The sequence below is a fragment of the Lepisosteus platostomus genome, chromosome 6 (assembly GCF_059453375.1).
Source record: "Lepisosteus platostomus isolate fLepPlt1 chromosome 6, fLepPlt1.hap1, whole genome shotgun sequence".
Lineage (NCBI taxonomy): Eukaryota > Metazoa > Chordata > Actinopteri > Semionotiformes > Lepisosteidae > Lepisosteus > Lepisosteus platostomus.
Window position 1 is genome coordinate 5,385,742 of NC_142616.1, and position 16,925 is coordinate 5,402,666.

The 16,925-nt window shown below is 45.4% G+C and overlaps 1 protein-coding gene across 2 annotated transcripts; it reads left to right on the forward strand.

Moving 5' to 3' along the window:
• Nucleotides 1–6,302: 6,302 nt before the first annotated feature.
• LOC148659719 (serine protease 27-like) lies at nt 6,303–13,443 on the forward strand. Of its 2 annotated transcripts, none has more exons than XM_088637536.1 (5): nt 6,303–6,454; nt 7,022–7,196; nt 8,978–9,249; nt 9,869–10,085; nt 12,837–13,443. In XM_088637536.1, the coding sequence occupies exons 1-5, from the start codon at nt 6,406–6,408 to the stop codon at nt 12,898–12,900; spliced, it is 777 nt and encodes a 258-aa protein (XP_088493662.1). In that variant the 5' UTR covers nt 6,303–6,405; the 3' UTR covers nt 12,901–13,443. The 2 variants fall into 2 exon arrangements, with proteins under 2 accessions (XP_088493662.1, XP_088493661.1); XM_088637535.1 differs by having other exon boundaries at nt 6,304–6,454; nt 9,869–10,014; nt 12,837–13,440.
• Nucleotides 13,444–16,925: the final 3,482 nt, after the last annotated feature.

The window sequence follows — 16,925 nt, forward strand, 5'->3', positions numbered from 1 at the left end:
GCAGCACCCTGACCCAGAACTGCTGTTAAGGTCCCCCCTCTGCACAGAACTGGTGACCTGCTGATTATGAGATCGGCTTGCTGACAGCTTGATGTCTCAGAGCAGTTTATCTGCACCTGGTCTCAGGATAGGCTTATCTGACAAGACAGAAACTGCACCGATAAAAAAAAGCAGCTGTTCATTTTTTAACTTTCAAATCAAACTCTTCTATGCGATGGCTTCTTTTTTAGCTTTTGTAAAAAGTTGTACCGCTTTTGTACACTTTTTTTTCACAATGACCACGTAACCAGGCACATGTGTGAGGTCCGTCTGCGTGCTCCCATGACCACAGACACCCGTGAAGCTGCTGCAGTACTGGGAGGGACCTGCCAGATGCTACCACAGCCAGGCAGGATAGAGGCTGTGATGTAGACGCTGTCAGGTCGCTCAGAGCGTTTATGGGAGTTGTAGTTCTTAAGCCAACACTACATCCAGGAGCAATCATGACCGGTCTTTATTCCAGACTCCCCTAGATGGGGTTATGAACACACATACTGCATAATTCCCAAACACTGTACATGCACAGCTGCGGAGACACAATATATTGTCGATTCCCCTTCCCGGCCTTCCCCAGTTCTCCACTATCTCTGCATCGCTGAAGAGCTGCCTGTCTCCTCTTCTCAAATACGCTACAGGCTCAGACTTTTCACTCTTTGATCTCCTTTACTCTGAAGAAACATTAAAATGACAGAATTCGGATGCTGGTGAAAGAAGAGCTGTTTATTCGTGTGCACACGGGAGAGAAGCTTGCAACAGCTAGTCTCCCCGAAAGACGTAGCTCAGTGTTTTTTATACACAGTAACAGACAAACTTCCTACTTTTGACATAGATTACCTAATCCCTGAAACTAATCATTAGTTTTCAGTCAAGCTTGGGTAGAGAAAAACAACTCCCTATTAAGACTTTTCCTTACTGCTTACATTTGCAAACCAAGACATTCGACTTCTCTTTCTACTACATTTAAGACATGAGCTTTACTTTTCCACTGACCTATAGATGCCCCCTGGTACGTTTCCACTTGCCAGGGTTATAAGCAGTTAGGAAGCTGAAAGACAAGCAGTGTGTTAGCTTTTATAAAATGTATAACATTCCTTCAACTCTAACGAAGCTGAGCCAGTTCAGGTGGGACAAGGAGTGGTGCAACACTGAGTGCCTCTCATTCAGCACTGACCTACTGAAGCTACAAGATGATGAGACAAGATCAGTACACCTGTGGCTCTGAAACTCTTAATCGGCCTCGTTTCTGTGCATCATCTTCTTGTGACTAAGAGTGCTTCTTCTTAAAAGGGCACACTTGCTCTCAGCTCTGTGATATGAGCTCTGGTATAATTAATAAGGCAACAGCTGAAGAAATCTAATTAAGGAAGGTGAGTCTGAATGTCTTGTTAGCCAGGGAAAAAGAAAGAAAGGGCATCAAGTAGTTGATCTGTTATTGTCTTATATTCTGTATTCAGGATCAGAACCCAAAAAAGGAGTTATAGGAAATTCATCTTCACCCCCAACTTCTCACTGGACTGAGAAGATAAATCCTGCTCTGGGCTGTGCACTGCAAAGTCTTGTGTCTCTCTTCTTGTGTCGTCTTTAGAGGACTCTTGTGGGGACACTTCCTTCTTCTCACACCCCACACTGAGGAAAAGGCCTGGGCTGCTCCTATTTCAGATTCCTCAGGCATCATAGGACTTGGCATGCAGGAAAATTCCAACTACTCTGGACATGTTTTTTGAGTTTTAATAATAATTTTTACACATTTTAATGGAGTTGTTAATGACCTTCGGGAGGAATGAAGGCAGCCGAGCTCATTCGACACAGCTGCTGCAATTCTCACTAATCCTGATGTAAGCAACCGGTCTCCATATATATCAAACGTCACCCTCTCCTCTTCCTCGTTCGTTTTCTGCATGGTTCGTTTTCGCCTAGCTCGAATCCGTGCTCCCTTCTCATGGATCTGCAAATCCGGTGCTCCGATGAAGACCTTTTCTGCAGTGCAGGAGACTCTCCTACCCCTTTCGTCCAGTCCTCTCCCCCCGCTCCCCTCACCTCCGTCTCATCGCCTCCTTCACCTGCCGTGCCACACCAGCGCCGCTCATCTCCCAGCCAGTCCTCACAAGATCCAACTCCTCGCCGAAGACTGTTCCGCCGTCGTAGTCCCTCTCTCATCACAAACCCAGCCTTCCCGTTCCTCCACGGCAGAGTCTCCAAATATCCCCCGCTTCTCTCGAGGATCATGCACATTCTCCCGGATCTTCTCTCGTGATTTCCAACTGGACCGTAGCAAGCCTCCAGAGGATACTTCGAAAACATGGCGTCTGTTTTAAAAGAAACGCTTCCAAAAAAGCTCTGTTTTCCCTGTACTTAACCGCAGTCTACACAAAGGAAACATCAGCTCCACAGCTTCCCCCGGCGCCCTCTGATGACATCACCCTTGCCACCGCCACTCATCCCAACATGAGGACCCCGAGGCCAACTCTGCCTGTCACGTCGTCTGTCTTGTCTTGTCCTGATATATCCGTGTCTGTGTCTCTTCCCCAACCAATCCATACCTCTGCTGAACAACTGCACCTAGCCTCTTCCACTCAGCCTCCTTCCCTAAACTCCTTGCTGCTGAGTCTAAGGCCCCAGGCTCACGCTCCTCCCCCACCCTCTTCTCTGCTGAATCTATTTTCTGCACTCTCCTCTGTCTCTACCTCCAGCATCCAACACGGCTCAAGCTCCGCCGGCTTGGTGCCTTCGGCCCCAGTTTCTTCTCTTTCGGCCCCTGCTGCTGTCTCCAAGGCCCAAAGGCCGTCCAGTAAACGACCCCCAGCTCAGCCAGCAGGCGGCCCTTACCCTCCCCCACCCCTGGCGTCCAAGACGACTCGGCAGCCTCCTCAGTCCTTCACGCAGCCTTCGCCCCTGCTTCAATTCCTCCTCAACAGTCTTTGGCTTCCATATCCCAAGCCACTGAGCTTCAGGCCCCAGATCCGTCTAACTCCTCCTACCACAATCTGCTTTCCGCTCTTCTTCCCTCCTGAATCTTCTCCCTTCCCCGGTGTCCAACCCGGCATCAGTCATCTCATGCCTTTGGCCATGGATTCCAATCTCCCCTTTACTAAGGACTTTTCTCTCTGAACAGCCGTTCCTCTCCCAGCTCCTCCTAACGCACTAAAGTTTTGTCCTCCTCCCATTCCCTTTTCACTCCGGCAGCAAATTCTACAACGTGCAGACGTCAATCTAGCTCACCTTCTCTCTTCCTTCACTTACAACTCTGATTCTAGAACAGTCAACTGCGGCTTGATTTCCGTTACTCTCAAATCTTCTGACCCTCACTCTGCCTCAGTCCTTTCCGACTTCTGCTTGGCTTTCAGCATTTTTCGTGACATCATGTGCTCCGCCTTTCCCGAACGTCGTCAAGAACTCGACGATTACATGCACATCATCCTCGATCTATCTGTCCGTTTCGAGGGTTCCCTGTTCTATGATTACCATAAGCAGTTCTCTGCCAAGGCCGCTGCCCGCCTACTCCAATGGAACCAGCGCACCTACTGGGGAGCCCTCGACATTGAGCTTTACTGACGCACTTTTGCCGGTGTCAGAGCTCTTTCCTGCGACTTCTTTTCCTCCCAGACACATTCATCAAATCTTTGCCCAGATACCGTCCACAAGCCTAACCCTGACTCTCTCCCTTCTCCCCCACAGCATCAATTCTCCCGCCAAGTCTTCTTCAAACCTTCTTGCCAAAGACGTTCGTTGCCGCCCCATCGTGATGATCAGAGGCCAACAAATTTGCAACAGCTTCAATTCCTCGACATGTACCTCTTCCCTTTGTCGCTTCCTTCACGTTTGCAGCTTCTGCGGTGAAGCTCTATGCTCGCTCTCTCTGCCCCCGCTGGCCCTTCCACGCTCGCTCCACCTTCAGCGTTCCCAAATGACTACTGGCTTTCCTGTACCCCGATCGACATCCCTGCTCTTGTTTCCGACCTGCTCCGTCACCCCGACCCCTCTTCCACCCACATCTTACTCGACTACCTTTCCTTCGGATTCTCACCAGGCCCGTGCACACTTCCTTCTTCCTCCGTCTTTTGCAAAAATTTGCGATCTGCCACCGCCGATCTCCAGTCCGTTGATTCCTTGCTAGCATCTAAAGTCGAAAACGGTTTCATGATCGGCCCACTTGACTCTCCCCCATTTCCTGCATACCGCATCAATCCCATCGGTATAGCGGTCCGTAAGTATTCCGGTAAAAAACGCCTTATAATCGACTTGTCAGCCCCCCATAACTCCCGCGTGCCAAGTCTCAAGAGCCTTATTCCCAGCTCAGCCTTCTCCCTTCACTATGCCACAATTGACCACACCATTTCTCTCATCAAAATTGCAGGTCCGGGTGCCTGGCTCGCTAAGGCCAACATCTCCAGTGCCTTTAAAGTCATGCCCCACCTGCAAGAGCCTCCTCCACACTTATTTCCGTTTTTAGGAAACTAGGGGTACCTCTCGCCATGGACAAAACAGTCATCAGCCTTGTTTAAAATATTTCCAATTGTCGTCACCACTTCTCTTTGGGGCCAAAATTGGAAACAAAAATCCGTCCTCATCCATTCGGACATCTATGCAGTAGTTCATTTAATCAACAAAGGAAGGTCTTCATCCCAATCTATCATGAAATTTCTCCGCCGCCTTAAATGGATTTCTCTCACACATCAATTCATCCTCGTAGCTGCTCACATTCCAGTCCACCTTAACGAGATAGCTGACTCTCTCTCTCGCTTTCAATTTCAGAAATTCAGGAATTTTGGCACCAGATGCAAGACTGAATCCGTGCACAGTACCTCCCTATTCGGAACTCACGTTCCTGTGAATCATCCTTTCCATCACTATCTCCAGCTTGCCCAGCAAACTATCCTCTCAGGGATTGTCCCTCAAACTCTCATTTCTTACTGGACTGCCTGGAACGGCTTCCAATCCTTCCACCTCTCCGCGAACATAAAATTCCCTTCTTTCGATATTCTCACCATATCCTTCGTCTATGATTGTAGAAACTCACTCAAGGTACGAACATCCACCACCAAAGTATACCTGTGCGGCATCCACTTCTTCCATAAACTCCTTTCGGGACGACCTGTCCATCCCTTATCCACCCTCAAATTACTCTCCTTCTTAAAGGCTTTCAGCGGCTTGAAAAACCACTTCCGAACCTACGCGCACCACTTACCTCGGACATCCTTGAATCCTGCATCTACGTTCTCAGGTCGGGTTACCACTCACCCTGGGTCGACCGTACTCTTGAATCTTTATTCTTGTTAGCATCTTCGGCTTCCTAAGATGCTCCGAAATTACCACTGCTTCCACATACTTCGATCCTTCTTCTCAACCCTGCTTATCCGACATCTCCATCTTATCTTCCGATACACTGACCTTCTATCTCAAGAAAAGCAAAACCGACCAACTCAGGTCCGGCACACTCATCTATTATTTCAAACTCTGTTCCTAATGAGCCTCTATCCCATTACGCACATCTTTGCACCTCTGCCGGAGCTTTACCTACTGACCCTCTGTTCGTAAACAAGAAGGGCCATATTATGATCCACGACTGGTTCCTCTCTCACCTCCATGACGTCCTTCTAACTGCCGGATACCCTCCTGAACAATTCTCCGGCCACTCCTTTTGATCAGGGGCTGATCAGGGGCCTCCGCTGCTTGCCAAGGCATACCCGAGAATCTCATCAAACAACTCGGCCGTTGGTCCTCCGAGGCTTATCGTGCATACATTAAAACTAACCCTGGTATCCTCAAGCAGGCACTTTCTCTCCTCGGCGGAATTAGTTCAATAATCATTTGTTTTTGGGGTTTTTTTTCTGCACTGGTGACTGGGGGTCCCGCTTGGTTCTTCTGGGGGTCCCATCCTCCCCGTCCAACGGCCGGGAGGTTGGCCCTCAGCCAAGCGGGTTCCGCCAAATCTCCACACCCCAATAAACGATTCTAATTTCTCCCAAGCTTTCTGCTGCTGTCATTCCTCGTGAATTATATTTTGTTGATATCACAGTGTATAATTCAACATATATTCACATATATACAGTATTACAAACCCTACCTTCATCACTTCAAAAACCTCCCCTCTTCTGTCAATTCTTCAGAGAATTTGGTGCTAAAATCCTATTGCTCTTCTGCTGAAATACCATGCCGAGTCAGATGTTTAATTAATCAGCTAATTTAATCTCTGATTTGCAGTTACTGAGTCAGTTGATAACCCTGTGCGAGTTTGTGGTCTGTGGGCATCTACAGCACTGTGAGCTATATAAAGGCAGCTGTACGCTGTGTGGTCTCTGCTCCTCTGTATCCAGCAGTAGTTGGGGAAGGACAGTCCATTGTGTCTAGAGAGAACTTCGGACAAAGATGATTTGCCTGCAACTCCTTTTAGGGATCCTGATTCTTGAAACACACAGTAAGAAAATAACAAATTGATAACCTTTTGTTCCCTAGGATGCAAACAACAAGACATTCAGACAGAACTTCCTTCATGAGAATATGTCAGCTGCATTCTTGATCAAACTAGCTCTTAAATGACAGAACTGAGAGCAAGTGTACCAAAATGCCTACACCTGTTAAACAAGAATCCAGGAACGTAATGTGCTCCTACTAGTCATTCGACACTCTAGAATAAGATACTCTGCAGCTCCACAATGCTGGAACGTCCGAAAGTCAGTGCTGGATCAGAGATACTCAGTGCTGTACCGATCCCTCTCCGATTCCCACCTGAGTTCACCCAGGTTTATTGTAGTAAAGGAGAGTAAACTATGAAAAAGGGGTTTGAGTACATGGTAAAAGTGCAGTGAAGAACAGTGAAATCAGGGTAAAAGCACATTACAATGTACTGTAAACAAAGTCTGCCAGTATCTTAAGCAGAAATAAAGCAGTTCTACAGTGGTCAGTCAGGGAGTGAAGGAGGGACAGTGGTCCTGGATGACTGATCTCAAGCCTGTTCTATATTAACCACTCTGTCTCTCTCCAGTGTCCAGCTCTGTTCTGTCCAGGAACTCTACACTGGGCAAACAGGATGCGGATGAGAGAGAGTGGCCCTGGCAGGTCTATGTCCAGATCCAGTTAAACCACAACGATGCCACATTCTGTGGTGGATCCCTGATCAGTGAGCAGTGGGTTCTCATGACAGCGCACTGCTTCGAACCGTGAGTATTCCCTGATGTCAAGCATTGTCGTAATTGTCTCTAGACTCTGGTTATTCACAGTGTTTGAACCTGAACAAGAACTGGTGTTTTTGTAGAGCATGTGAAAATCTGTAGTGTACCATCCTGAAGTGGCTGTATAAAGGCCAGTAATAAACCGCTGCTGTAAAAAAGCCACTTTCATTGTACAAACTGCTTTCTGAGTCCACTTGCAGTCTGTTCAGGCGCGTGCAAGGAGGGTCCTATTTAACTGTTCCATTAGTCCATTTCTACGCTTATTCTAAGAATGTACCTAGACACATCTACGGAGGGCTCTATTCCCGCAATGTCGTTCATTTCACTCTTATTTCTCAGTGTGGACTTACTCTCTCTAATACTCCCTCTAACTCGAATTCTTCAGTACAAGAAAAATCTTTACACTTTTATGGATGATGCAAGAAGTCACAGCACAGTTCAGAGAAGGAATATACTGTACACAACTGTTGCACATGGAGTAGAACCTACAGTAAACAAAATTTTCCCATACTAGCTGTTTTTGACTAGGATATCCCCGCCTTTAAGTTGTACCTGAAATGCCATATACAGTAATAAAGCTAAATCCTTTCATATCAAAAATGTTTTGAGTTTGGATTTGAATGCACTCAAGAGTAGGTGGCTCTAGTATCCTTGGGGAAAGTATTCCAGAGCTTTGGGAAGCAGCATGAGAAAGCTCTGTCACCCACAGTGTGTAGGTGAGCTAGGGAGACAGACAGGAGACCACTTTACAACCTTGACAAACACAGCTCATCACATCAGATCAAATCCTACATTTTATGAAGCACCTTTTAAAAGCCATCTCAAGGCAATTAAAAATAAAAACAATATTAGTATGTTAGACTATTTCATCCCAAACTCTACCAGCTGGGCAGGAGAACATTTTTGTATTCCTGATACACTGTGTGAAGAGTCTAGAGAGTTTAGATCAGATCAGATCAGGCACACTGAGCAGGAAATTGGAGTGGTTTTCTGAGGGCAGAGAAACAAACAAGTAGCTATATTTAGTTTAGCTTAGATTAATTGGTTTGGTCATTATTTTTTATTTAATTTTAAACATCAAAAACACTGTTTCAATGTGTCCAAGAAACAACAGAACCAATTTACTCCTCTGACCAAATGGATCTCCAAGCAGTATTATTGTTACTGTAATTGGTATTCTTACTCAGGAGGCGTATAAGATAAGATTACTTTATTGACCATAAACAATATCTTTGCATTAGGAATTTGTCTTTTCACATACCCCAACTTGCTCTCAATGAGACACACAGACATGAAGAGAAGCTGGGGGTCAGAGCGCAGGGTCAGACATTTATACAGCGCCCCTGGAGCAGTTGGGGTTTAGGGCCTTGCTCACGGGCCCAATTGAGAAGGATTACTCTGCCAGCTGTAGGATACGAACGGGCAACCTCCCAGCCACTGGGGCAGATCCTTAGTCACAGAGCCACCGCACTGCCCATTACCACCTCTGTCCTGAAGCCAAAGACACAGGACAAGAACTAAACCTTTACTGCAGCACCATAGAAAGTGTCCTCACTACCGGCAAACACTGTATGGTACAGCAGTACTACCATGCATGACAGAGATACACTACAAAGGGTTGTGGCACAGAAGATTATGGGATGTGATTTACAATCAATCAGTGAGATCCAGACCATCTGCTGTCGCAATAAAGCCCAATCCATCATTCAGGAACCCAACCATCCCGGCCTCTATTATTATTATCATTATTATAAGACTGTCTCTTTCAGCTCCGTCTTGCTGGAGCAATCCTTCGTGAGGCTGGGGGCGTACAAGCTAGACCAACCCTCCAAACACGAGGTCAAGAGAAGCATTAAGAAGGTCGTCCTCCACGAGCAGTACGAGAAAGCAAAAGACGGCTTTGACATCGCCCTGGTGCAGCTGGACAGCGAGGTGTCCCTCTCTCCTTACATCAGTCCTGTCCAGCTCGCCAAGCCCAACGATGTCTTCACAGAGAACACAGAGTGCTGGGCCACTGGGTGGGGGATGATTATAGAGAATGGTAAGAAATGATGATCAGAGCTCCTGTGTTTCTCGTTAGGACTCAGGAACTAAGACTGCAGCCCACAGCAGGTCATTCTGCACATCTCTCTTGTCTATTTGCTGTGAGCTCATTCAGACATCTCACCCAGTCAGTTACTTGAAAGAAGGGAGCGTATCAGCTTCAACAACATGGTGTATATTGTTCTAGATCAGCGGTCAGCTGACATGGCAACACGTGTCATTATTGTCATGCAAAGGGATTTTTAGCAGCATGTGTAATGAGAGTGGCACATGCAACAAAAGACTAATAAGCCATGAAGAAACTAAGTTAAAAAACAATTCACTTGGTTTGCTTGCTGCCTTATTTTTAGCAGGGCTAGCCAACTATTTTAACAGGAAAGCTCACAATTTATTCTGCTATATTTATTTTGGTATTTATTGTGGCATGCTCATCAGCTGAGATGGTTGTGACTGGTGTCCGAACATGAGGACAAGCACTCATGAGTTTATTTTTTAATATAGATATCTAATGCTTTATACCTGGGATGATGTTGGACAGAAATAGTAATGAATAATGCATGTCATTCTACTAGTCTTTAGCTTTTTAGCAAATAGTCACCATCTTTTTGTCACTCCAGTACCACTGGCACCCCCTCGCACTCTGCAGGAAGTCCAACTGCCCATCGTAGACAACAGGCGCTGTCAGGCCATGTACAACAGTGAGATAATCAGGGAAGACATGATGTGCGCTGGGGATGAAGATGGACAGAAGGACACCTGCAGAGTGAGTTCACCATCCGCAGTGCAGACAGAAACTAGACCAGCAGGTTCAACAAATTGGCTCACACGCGATTGGTAAATAGGGGACAGGTGCTGTATAACGAGAAACTCGTGTTGGCTTATAAACAATTTCAACCCCAACACGTTTACATTTTGCACGGTGGACTAACACAACAGAACACAGCGGTCTATGGAGGAATACAGCTGAGGCTCAGTTTTCCCACGTGCTTTGTTTTGGAAGTGCTAATTGGGAGCTTCTCCTCAAATCTCGTGCTATTTTCACTAAATCTTTTGAATTCCTGTAAATAACAACAAGGTGAAGTCCTACATTTACTGTAGTATTTATGTATTGTTCTAGCGCCCTTGCCTGGTGTCTTGGCAGAAGCACACCCAGATAATTAGTAAGCGCCGCGGAGCAGGCTGGGAACCACTGTCAGTGTTAGGGCCGCAGGCTGACCACTAGCTAACCTTAGATATGGAAATAGTGCGTTTTTAGGAAATTGTACTTGGTTGGTTAATGTTTACCCCTGTTTTCTTCCCAAGACCCATATCCACCCTAAAGCTGTATAAGTATTCCCTTTGCTTTGTGTGTTTCAAACTTGTTTGAAAGGTTTACGGTTTTTGTTGCCTGGTAATAGGCTCATGGAGGCCTGTAATAAGGAGTGCATGTGCTGTCTGAATGTCTCCTTGTTGCCCATGAGAACTATTCCATAAATTCTACACTTTGAATTTAATGTGTTTAAAGTCTGTAAACATTTTATTAGGATAACCAATAAACTTGGTAAAGCTTTGGTTAAGTTTTCAGTGGTCTTCCCCAAACCTTTATTTTTTTCCCATAATAATAACAACATCACTTTATTATCACACAGATAGGGAGAGAACCTGGGGTCTGAGCGCAGGGTCAACCATTGAATAGCACCCCTGGAGCAGTTGGGGTTAAGGGCCTTCCTCAGGGGCCCAGCAGAGTAGGATTCTTCTGCCAGCTGCAGGATTTGAACCAGCAACCTCCCAGCCACAGGCACAGATCCTGGGCCACAGAGCCACCGCTCCACCCCAAAGGGGAGACAGTGGCCTGTACAGAGATCGAACCCACAACCTTGGTGTTATTAGCACCATGTTCTAACCAACTGAGCTAACCGGCCCATAAGCCCTGTTATTTTTATTGCACGATTTTGCATAACGTGTGGTTTTACAGGAACGTATCTATCGCGTTAAAGCAGAGACGCCTGTATTTCCAAATGAAAACTGTTAAACCCACCACACTAACCTGAAGCATGTTGAAATTATTTCCAAATAATAACTGATAAAGCCACAACAATGAGAATCTGAAAGACAGCTGAATAAAATAGCAAAGGAATCTGTCCAGGACTGAAAAAATGTGCTGAAACACGGAATATTATCACAAGGGAAACCTAAAACTGTAGTCAGTACACAAAGGAGTGTAAAAAAAAAACAGGAAAAAACGTGGGAAGCCCACAAGTTCACCAAGTGTTGATGGGAAAAGCTCTAACACTGAGCAAGGGGAAGTTTGATGTTCAATGTACTGCACATACTCAGAATTTGGCAGAAGCAATCACATTACGCCAATCTTGGAATCTTTGTATGGTATAGTAAAAATATTTTACTTTAAAAAAAAGATCATTCTTACACCTCAGAAATATTGCCAGACTACATCATGTGTTGTTGCAGACTGTAGCTGAAAAGCTAGTCAACACTTCCATCTTCTCTAAACTTGATTACTATAATGCCCTGATTGCTGGGGTATCTAAACCCACACTGAAAAAACTTCAGTATGTCCAGAATTCGGTAGCCAGAATCCTGACCTGGTCTAGTGCAAGTGATCACATTACTCCTATCCTGGAGTCCCTGCACTGGCTCCCTGGCAGGTTGGAGTCGAGATCAAAATCATCAAGCATTTCTGATAGGTTCTACATGGCACCTCACTACCGATCTGGCTTCTGATCAGTCTACTCCCCACCTTGCAGCTTTCTTTTATTAAACTGGTCTCCTGTCTGTCTCCCAAGCTCACCTACACACTGTGGGGGACAGAGCCTTCTCATGCTGCTCCCCAAAGCCCCTGAATACTTTCCCCAAGGAAACTAGAGTCAACTACTCTGAGTGCATTCAAATCCAGACTCAAAAAAATTTTGGTCTGAAAGCAATTTACTTAATTACTGTAATTAGTTTTTAAGCTTCTCCTGTACTTCTGACTGCTTGTTCTTTTGATATATACTTTGTAATTTACTATCCATAAAACTATTTTCTTCATCTACTCTAAAGCATTTTTTTGCTGCTTTTAAATATACCGTATAAAGTTTATTATATTATTAAGAAGGCATAAGGCAATGCTTCCAGACCTGGAAGTAACAAGGAAAGTGCTGGCTTAATTGCACGTAGGTGGTATCGATAATTGTCCGTATCTTGTCATTACTAAGTTAGATAATTTAACAGACCACAAGTTGAGACTCGGCTCTGTTGCCATAGAGATATGAGGACATGAGCACGGGTATTACAGATACTACACAAACAACTAGTGATCAAGCATTTGACTGAGTAAAACATGTTGTTTTGTAGGGGATATTGTAAATGAAAAAGCAGTTAGTTTTTTTAGAATTTTATCTTGATTATGTTCTTTCCATATGCAACCTAAAGCAAAAGAGTTACAGGAAAAGCATGCTGTCAGCTGGCCATTACCATTGGGCAATCGACAGTCCCATGCAAAATTACCGACGTCACAACAGAGTTTCACCACTTTGATTTGCGTTGTGAAAATATTGCTACAGCCAGTGTAAATCTATTCCTTCATCATTTCTCATTTCACTCCAGGGAGACGCAGGAGGGCCTCTGGTGTGTAAGAAGGGAGACAGCTGGATCCAGGCTGGGATTGTGAGCTTTGGAAAAGATTGTGGTAGGCCCAACTCCCCAGGAGTCTACACCCGGGTCACCAGCTTCAGATGCTGGATTAGGAAACACAGTGGAGTCTGAGGATTTCAATAGCACCCTGGGGACAGGGCCTCCTGTCATAACTGGCTGACTGGCTACCTGCTGCTGCAACTGCAGAATCTGATTAGAGACGAGGGAGAGATAACTGCGAGTAAGAATATGCTAAAAGATAGGACTGGGAGATGCAATAAAGAGAAAGCACAGTGAATCAGCAACAGACGTCTTACAGCCCTTACAGTCCTCTGGGGTCAATTTTAAGACTGTCCAGTTCCTATGAATTATAGGAATAAATGAAGATTATTAGCTCTTATCATTTATTTTAAAAAAAAACAGCTGTAAAGTCTGACTTAAAACAGAAAATGTAACTTAACACTGTAAAACATCGAAAGCTAAATAACATTTGTATGACTAACAGATGAAAGCACAAATGGACAGAAATTGTTGGCTATCTTTGCTTTTGCCTGCTTGCTGCTATGACCACTGTATTGTGATTTGGCTGACATGTCAGTTCAATAAAACTGCAAACACTGAAGCTCCTGGTCTTCGGCTGTTCTCTCTGGGAATGTCCGTGTGCTTCTTAGTGTCTGTATGTGTGCCAGCGTCACCCTAGCAGACCTGTTTCATCCAGTACACATTTTCCATTGACACAAGTATCTGTGGCTTGAATAAGTGCTTGCTGGATGTAAGCAAACTGGTTTTTCCATGTCAGACATTGTCAGAGAAAGGGGAGATTTCTGAGTGTGTAGTTGATCAGCTGAGTCACAAGAGGCTGTCTCTACCCACTTAAGCATGATGCATAAATGCATTTTTACAAATTATAATAACAGTTTTATACGTGCCTTAACAGAAAGGCAATATAAAGTAATTAAGGTGACTAGGCTAATACCAGCAGGACAGAAGATAGACAGAGCCAGAGCAATCGATTTGGGTTCCTGCTTTCATTGGAAAGTGGTTTTCTGGACACTTCTTTGTTACAAGCATTTATTCTGATCCATTTTAAAATTTTTATTTCTTTTCCTGCCCTAAGAGTTTTTAAGGGAGGTCTGCGAGAGAGCTAGAGTGCCAGCTCTCCAAAATGCATTTTTTATATATATTTTTTTATTTTTACTCCAATATAAAGGCTGAGGGCCATTATTGCAGACTGCTTTCTCACGTTGTCTGACCATGAAATTTGACTACAGTCTATCCATTTAATTAACAAGCACATTAGGAGAGACTGGGTGAGAGGAAATGACAGGTGATAACAAGAATCACACACCTTAATCACACTGGCAAGACACAGGACACCTTTATCTATTTCCATTGATGGGAATCTGAAGACATTGTGTCCTTCAGCAAAAGTCTGCGGGAGGCCCTCACATGTGTGGAGGTAACCTCATTGCCAGCAACTGGGTGATAACAGCCTGTCCCTCTCACGCAGGTACAGACCAACCCCAACTGTCCCTCGTACGCAAGTACAGACCAACACCACCTCTCCCTCTGAGCCAGGTACAAACCAAACTTCACATGTTCCATCTACCCAGGTTGAGACCAAACCCCACCTGTCCCTACTACCCAAGCAGAGACCAAAACCCATCTGTCACGAATCTCCCTCACGTAGGCAAGCGCTCCCGCATTCCCACGTGCTCTCCCCGAACTAAACTTGCACGCGTCAATCAGTCCTCTACTTAAACCCTCATCAGTCCCCCGGTCTTTGCTCACAACTGAGATTCTCTCCCGGAGCTTATCTACTACCTTGGCCTTACTACTGATTCTCCCCTGGACCTCTACCCTGCTTTTCCGACTACCTCTTTGCCTCTCAATTTTGTACCTTCGCCTCTAGAACGCTCTCTCGAATCCTTACTCCTGCCTCTCTCTTCGATTACGCCTCCGCCTTCCGAATCCACTCCGACGCCTCTTCTACGCCTTCCCGGACTCAGACCCCTGCCTGTTTACTCCGACTACGCTTACGTCTAGCGCCATCCCTAAAAAGAGCACCGCATTGGATCCCTATCCCCCGCAGTCAGCCCCTGCGTGACACATCTGCCCCTCCAATCCACATTCCCCTGTAACTGAACTCTCTGCAAATATATATCCAAGACCAAGCATATTCAAGACTCTTCTGGATAATTCTGGATCACCCAGTTGAAATCATGTATTTCCAGCAACCTTATTTACTGCATCCCTTGCAGAAAATGCCCAGCTATTTACATGGGTGAGACAGGTAGGAGACTGGGGGACCATTTCAGTGAAATATGGGCTCTCCAAGCCCATAGTTTCCCATTTCACCTGTACATCATACCTGATCCAACTGATCTCTCAGTCTGCATCCTCACAGAGGGGTTTCAGAACACCTATTGCAGACACCTTCCCCCTTCATTCAATGACAGATTCATTTCCTTCTAACCCTCTCTATTCATTTGCAGGTTTTGACTTCACACCACCCGAGAGTCGATATTCCTTCTCTCCCGCCTCCGGTCCACTCCCGGCTTTTGAGCTCCCATGCTTTATCTATCAACCGCTGATCTTCCTCTCTCCCTCACACCTGAAGAAGGTTCCACAGCCGAAACGTTGCGTCTCTTTTCTTTTCAGCATGGAACAAATCTCGTTCCTTTGCAGCCTGCGCACACTGACGAGGCACCCTACTTCTTCAACCTTTTTGTTTTCTACTTGCAATGGAAACATAAATGCAGGGAATGCAGTGTTATTTTCCCGATAAAATCAGCTACATAAGTGCAGGAAAACATAAAAAGGGGGAACACACAGTGAGGAGCCCCTATACTACAACTGTCTGATGAACATGATCACTTTCGCACTCATCATGCGGGGCTCGACTGTACAGGTACTTGGGACCCAGTAACAACCAGCTACATAGAGAAGAAAGGAAGTCACTGATGAATGGTGAAAAATCAATAGATAAATCCCAGAAGAACTTTGACTCACTGCAAGAAAGTGTAAAAGCTTGTAACATCAGGGGGTGAAATGGTGAATACTGACTGATGATAATAATAATAATAATAATAATAATAATAATAATAATAATAATGATTGCTTACACTTATATATTATTCTGGACACTCCACTCAAAGCGCTTTACAGGTAATGGGGACTCCCCTCCACCACCAGCAATGTGCAGCCCCACCTGGATGATGCGACGGCAGCCATAGTGCGCCAGAACGCTCCCCCCACACATCAGCTATCAGTGGGGAGGAGAGCTGTTCTGGCGCACTATGCCTGCCGTCGCATCATCCAGGATGATGCAGACTGGTGGCGGTGGTGGTGGAGGGGATCCCCATTACCTGTAAAGTGCTTCGAGTTTAATGTCCAGAAAAGCGCTATATGTGTAAGCAATTATTATTATTATTATTATTATTATTGTTGTTATTATTATTATTATTATTATTATAACTCCATCACCTTAGAGAAATCCACTCACATCCTAAACTCATCTTTAGTGGCACCGACATCGTCCTCCTGAAACTTTACACCTATGTCTCCTTCACAAACTACATCCTGAGCGTCTGCCTGGCAGGGGCAGGATTCGTATTCAGCCCTGGCACTCAGTGCTGGGTCACTGGCTGGGGCAACACAACTGCTGGTGAGTCAGACTGGAAACTTCCCCTTGAAGGTCTACGAGAAGTCCGTTTCTTGATTGCAGACATGATCAAAGTGTTTCACACAGCCTGAACCAGCTGCACAAATGGGGACCAGTGTTTTTTAGGGGGGGTGGGTCTTGAACAAGACCAGTGTCCAATCCAATGGAATTAAAAGTGTGGTATGTGATCCAGGAGATGCTAAAATTGCTGTGTTCCTTTAGCGCTCCTCCAGGAAAAAAGTACAACAATCATCCAGTGTAACAATTGGTCTTCAGCTGACACCATCTGTACTTCTCCTCTGGACCTGGGGCAGTTGAGCACACCTCCATCACAACTCTTCTCTCAGTTTCAGATTTACTAAAGTTAAGTAATTTAGAAGCGGTATTTGCTTTGGTCA